Source organism: Rattus norvegicus, chromosome 1 (genome assembly GCF_036323735.1).
Source record: "Rattus norvegicus strain BN/NHsdMcwi chromosome 1, GRCr8, whole genome shotgun sequence".
Lineage (NCBI taxonomy): Eukaryota > Metazoa > Chordata > Mammalia > Rodentia > Muridae > Rattus > Rattus norvegicus.
The window spans coordinates 125,335,685-125,341,380 of NC_086019.1; the positions used below are offsets into that span (position 1 = coordinate 125,335,685).

Here is a 5,696-nt window from a genome sequence, read left to right on the forward strand (position 1 = left end):
CATTTTTATGAATTTAACAAAATTCAGAAGACAAAGGAGATATGCACATGCATATTTATGTATATCCCCTATCTACATTACACGCACTTTATATTTCTAAACTGATTATCTTTAGACCCATGAAGATACTTGTTATTTCTTTTGATAGAGGAAAATACCCTTGTTTTATAATCTTTATTTTTCTAGAACACAGCCCAATCCTCCCTTTTAATTGAAATATGCTATTATGTCATTCAATTGTGTACCAACATCCATAGATATTCATATGAAAACAAATTAATCTTTGAATTAAAGTGACCATTTCACTGTTAACCCACTAGATGGGCAATTATTTTTGGTCAGCATTACATCAATGCTGTATATATTTACATATGCAAAAGTTTTAACATGGTAATTGTTTCTTGGCACTAGTACTGGCTTATATCCCCAAAATAACCTTTTTCAGTTATATTCCAATGCCATTCACTTGTAATTTGGAGTGAGCTATGTTAGCAGAAACCTCAGTGCTAAGATATACAAACTTGAAAAGAGAAATGCATAAACCCATTGACTGTGAGCTGGTTACATTCCTTTGTGTCCAGGATATTTTGTGTGATGTGAGAAACAGTGGGTTCTGTATCTTTTCTCAATAATAACTAAGTAAATTTCCACTAGCATGTTTATCTACCAAATTTACAATTGGAAAGCAGAGGAAATTAAATGTGTTTCATCAGGTTCCTTATGTCACAGAAAGAAAGACAGTTTTTTTTTTTTAAATGGAGCTTGCAAGCCCTTTTGAGGTTGGGGCTGCCTGTTCTGAAACCTTCACAAAGCAAACCTTTGTGTGCTAAGGGGTTCTTTGTTCCTGAATACAGCAGGCCTGAACCTGCAGTCTTCCTGGGAAAGCAGCAGGAAAAAAAATCCACTTGGTTTTAGCGTGAGTGACAACTGTTATTAACCTGTTTCTTAATGAACTGATGAGTGGTTAAGGAATTTTTATTTTTAAATAGTATCTTGTTATTTCCCCATTTTGCATCTGCTACAAGAAATCTTTCACTGTTTGGAATTCTTAAGCAGCTGAATAGAGCATGTCTAGTTTTACCTATGGTTTCTGCTGAAAAAAAAATCTATAAGAATTATCAATGTAAAAGTGTACTAGGTACTACACCTATATTCTAAAAAATAATCTTCAAAATAAATTTACCTTGAGTTCTAAATCTCATAAAAACTGCCAAATTATGTATTTTCAGGTAGCTGCTAGAGTTCATAAACATGCACATTCAACTTGTATATAAACCCTTTAAACATGTTTCAAACCTTTTGTCTACATTGCACTTGGTCTGTGTAATTACCCTGCTAAACAGTTAACACTGCATCCATTTTTTCCTATGTATCAACTAAGGTGAAGGTTACAAGTACTCACCTAGGTGGCATGCCTGCTAAGAAGCTAAATCAGGACTCTATTATCCTTTAATTTGTCTTCTGTGTTATTTTACTAACTTTAAATCCACTATAACTCATGAAATTGGAGTTCCTATTTCAATATACTTGTTGAATAAAGTTGTAATTTCATGAGGTTATGTAGGGTATACTACGAGTTTCCAGAGATTTTAAAGCTCCGAACAAAACCCCACCCCACCTTAGCCACTATGAAAACTCTTTTGAGGCTTGACAGTCAGCAGTCCTTAAAAGTGTCCCATCTGGTCTCATTCTTTGGTTGGTTTATCTGACCCACCCCCAACTACCACCCCATGGGAAAACAGTCAAATGTCCATGGCCTCCTGACTGATCCATTATTTGGAATCAAGGGGGAAGCATTATAGAATATCCCACTGTGAACAATGGACTACAAAACACTGAGCCTGGCAACTCATAGATAAAAGCTCCAAAATAACCCATTTTGTGGAACTTGTCCATGCCCTGCTGCACATGGCTGAGCAATCCATGCTTAAAAGTTGCATATTAAAACCATTTGCCTTTTCTAAGTTTTAATATGTAGGGTAGAGGCAGTAGAATAATCTCAAGTGATCTGTAAATGTACTATTTTTACTTCATTCCTGTGGTCAATACATTTTCTACCTCATTTATTTAATTACATGGGGAAATTTACAAGTACTATAAAAAATAGTTCTCACAAACCAGTACTTCAGTGTGTGCTTTGTACCTAAATATAAATTGTGCAATTGTGTTGGCTCTGTTTCATAGTCAGAACATGGTATATACTAGAGAACTAAGACCCATGGCATATTTTTGGCAACTTCAGTAAAGGAAGATGTTCTATACAATTCTGAGGCTTAAACCTGCACTGTTCAGTGACTGAAAAAGTTCCTATTCATTTACTGAAAGATGTGGCAATACTGTCTACTACACACTTCAACTGTGCTATCTCTACACATTATTCACTTGCTTGTGTCAAATTAAATGGGTAGACAATGTGAAATTATTTACTTCAGAACAAGTATAATTTAATGCTTTATACTTCTCTTCTCCAGGAATGTTTAGAAGAAACTTGGTCTCTTATATTTACAGTAGTTACTGTACAGTTACTCCCCTCATTCTCCTGATTTTATATTTTACCTATAATTGTGCATTTTAAGTAACCCTTGATATTTAAATGGCATGTTAGATCAAATTAGGGCTTATTTGTATTAGAAACCTCCAAAATTATTGTGTTTTAACATTTTAAAAGTTCTGTGCCTCACTTTATTTCCATTCTTATACCCTGTCTGACGTCAATACTTATTACTATTTTTTTCATAGTCACATAACTTTTATTTTGAAAACCTTTCCTTAAAAGTTCTTTGCTTATAAAATATACAATAACCAGATATTTAAGATATTAAAAACAAAGAAATGTATGTTTGAGTTCAGGAATTGTCACTGTGAAGACAAATGAGATGGTGACTTCGTGTGAGGCACTGTTTCATTATAGAGAAGCTGTTAATGTTATCATAGAAATTTTCAAAGTCATGTTTTGTAAATCCATTAAAAAGAGTCAGATACACACATAGCAGTCATTTTTATTAGATGCTAATCACTGACATCAGTGCAAGGGCAGGTAATTATCCACACAATTCACATACAGCCCATACACTTGGACTTTAACATTAGGCTTTCAGCTCTACATTTATTTCATTACTTCAAACATATATTACGATGTATATTTGTTTCCAGTTTTTTCAAATACATCTTTGTATACATATACGCATATATATCATTCTTAAATATATATTTCCAAATATAAATAATTTCACATCAAGCCAAACAGGATAAAAACATGTAAACATATGCACCTCATTTTGGTCAAGTAAAACAGAACCACAAAATAACCACAAGTTAACAAGTGCACTTGAAAGAGAAGAAACAAACATGTAAACAAACACAGACAGCAGCTGCAAGGTCCTGTAAGGGTCCATTTTTTTTTTAAGGCTATATAGCAAAAAGCTCATAATTCAGTTAAAGACTTTTGTCACCTTGTCACATTTACTCTTAAGGGACTTCACAATGAGAAACTGTAAACACTAGACTAGAAGTGATTGAATCCTGTTGGAAAAAGACATCACAAGTCATCAGCTGACAGAAATATTAATTCCACCAAACAATACTTATAAGATTTCTTGTTATTTTGTAACACGGAGAAACATCACAATCCTAGCGAGAAGAAATGGGAAATAGAGGAGAAAACAGCAATACTGCATAAAGATTGCCTCAACAGCCTTTGAAAGCGATAGGGTTTTTGAGTCAGTCGATAAAGGGGAATAAGCAACAGCAGACAACAGAGCCTTAGCAGACCAGACCACATGCCACAGCGTGATACTACAGATTCAAATTGAAATATTCTTCCAGCTGGTACTGAAGCAAGAGCCACCGGTCATCAGAGATGGAAAAACTGCCTCGCAGGCAAAGCAACTTCTTAAGCAACTGATTGGCCAGGCGAAGCACGGAATGCTCCTTTTTACGGCTTTTAAACAGCACGCTTCCCTCTCGCAACTGCACAGGCTCCAAAACTTGATGCCAGTATGCGCTGGACGATCCACCACCATCTGGCCTCGGAGGCTGATCTCTCCAGCCCTCGGGGTATTCATGCTTGTAAAAACAGAATTCTCCAAATGGGCAGTGACCTAGGCCTCCAGCAAAATACCTGCAGGCTTTCTGGCTCATCCCCTCCTTATATTGCTGAACAAGTTTCTCCTTCTCCTCTTCCTCCTCCACCCAGAACTCACTAGGAATGACAAAGCCAGAGGAGACCCTGCACTGTGGGCAGGACTTACTGATCCTGTTCTCAAACTGTGTGGCACTTCTCCACCTGCGGATACACTTAAGACAGTAGGTGTGGTTGCAGCTGAAAAGGATGCCAAAGCGGCGGTCGCTGGGGTCGGCCTTCTCATAGACAACCTCCATGCAGATGCCACACACTTTGTCCATGCTGCGCTGCACAGCAAAAGAGAGTTCCATATCTCTCTCGTGTGCTTCAACGCAGGCCCTTCTATGAGCTTCCTGCTGAGCTGCATCCCAAGGGTGCAGGGCCTGTTGCCCGCACATGTCGCATATTTCTCCATGGGGGTATGCACACCTGTCCCCACGGAGGCATTGTCCCCGAGCAGCATAGCGGCAAAGCGGCAGCGGCATTCCCATGCCCATAGCCATATGCTCTCTCTCAATCTCCGGGCTCTGCAGAGGAGCCTCGGGACCATGCGGGGGGATCATGCGACCTCGATACGGCTGTCCAGGAACAAACTCAATTGCCCCCTCCCAGCCTTCTGCACCCGCTCCTCCCGCAGCACCTGCTGCAAGGCCTGCATTGTCAATCTCAGCTTCAGGGAAGCCCCTTTCAGCAGCTGAGCCAATGCCTGCATTGTCAATCTCAGCTTCCGAGAAGCCCCTTTCAGCAGCCGAGCCAATCAGAGGCAAGGAGCTTGAGGATGCAGTAGGGGGGGCTTCCGCCACTTCCTGAGTCGGGGGCTCCCAGTGAGTGGCCATCTTGGGTCCTCTGTCTGCAGAGGCCCGAGGCTGAGAATCTTGGCCCCCCCTAGCTTTCCGCCGCCCAGAAAGGTCGTGAGAGTAGCGACAGTTATCGCCCTCCTTGCACTGCCCATGCAGATAATACCTGCAGAGGATTTGCTTCGTCCAGCTGCCTGTGTTGCGCTCCGGACCAGACCTGGCCCCGCCCCCTTCGGCTGGAGCGGGTCTCAAACTCGCCGCGCGCCGGTTCGCAGGGACTGGAGCCATAAGAAACGGTGCCAGGCCCGATGCCTCTTGCAGAGGGGCTGAGCTGGCTACCGCAGAAGCTCCAGAAGCCTCAAACTGAGGAGGGGGGGGGGCAGACACACCCTCCCCCCCCTCAGCACCTGCCTCGGCGCCGGCGGCCTCGTAGGCTTCCATGGGAGCTGTAGACTCTTCCATCACGCAGCGTGCCTCTAACACTGTCCAAAAACCCGAATATTATGTCTTTTTTGTGCTTGAATTGCGGAGCTGAAGATGGTCCGATCAGCTTCTTCTCGGAGAGAAGTGCATCAATTTTTGTCTTCCCACCTGCTCCCTGTTCCCTGAGAACTTTGGTTCCTACCTGCTTACAGGCAGCCGGACACTTCCGGTTGTAACACCATTTTCCGGTGCTTCACCGGAAGTTGCTTCCGCCATGTTTTTCCCGTACCGGTAACCGCTTAAGATATTGGAATCGGCTTCTGCCGGCTCTCTTAGAGCGATTCTGAACTCCC

The 5,696-nt window shown here is 41.4% G+C and overlaps 1 protein-coding gene across 1 annotated transcript; it reads right to left on the minus strand.

Moving 5' to 3' along the window:
• Positions 1–2,979: 2,979 nt before the first annotated feature.
• On the minus strand, positions 2,980–5,494 carry Mkrn3 (makorin, ring finger protein, 3). Its single transcript, NM_001399951.1, has one exon. The coding sequence runs from the start codon at positions 5,380–5,382 to the stop codon at positions 3,796–3,798; it is 1,587 nt and encodes a 528-aa protein (NP_001386880.1). The 5' UTR covers positions 5,383–5,494; the 3' UTR covers positions 2,980–3,795.
• Positions 5,495–5,696: the final 202 nt, after the last annotated feature.

Bases quoted from the DNA above. Each gene is read 5' to 3' on its own strand.
- Mkrn3 (NM_001399951.1), bottom strand. From the start codon at position 5,382: ATGGAAGAGTCTACAGCTCCCATGGAAGCCTACGAGGCCGCCGGCGCC.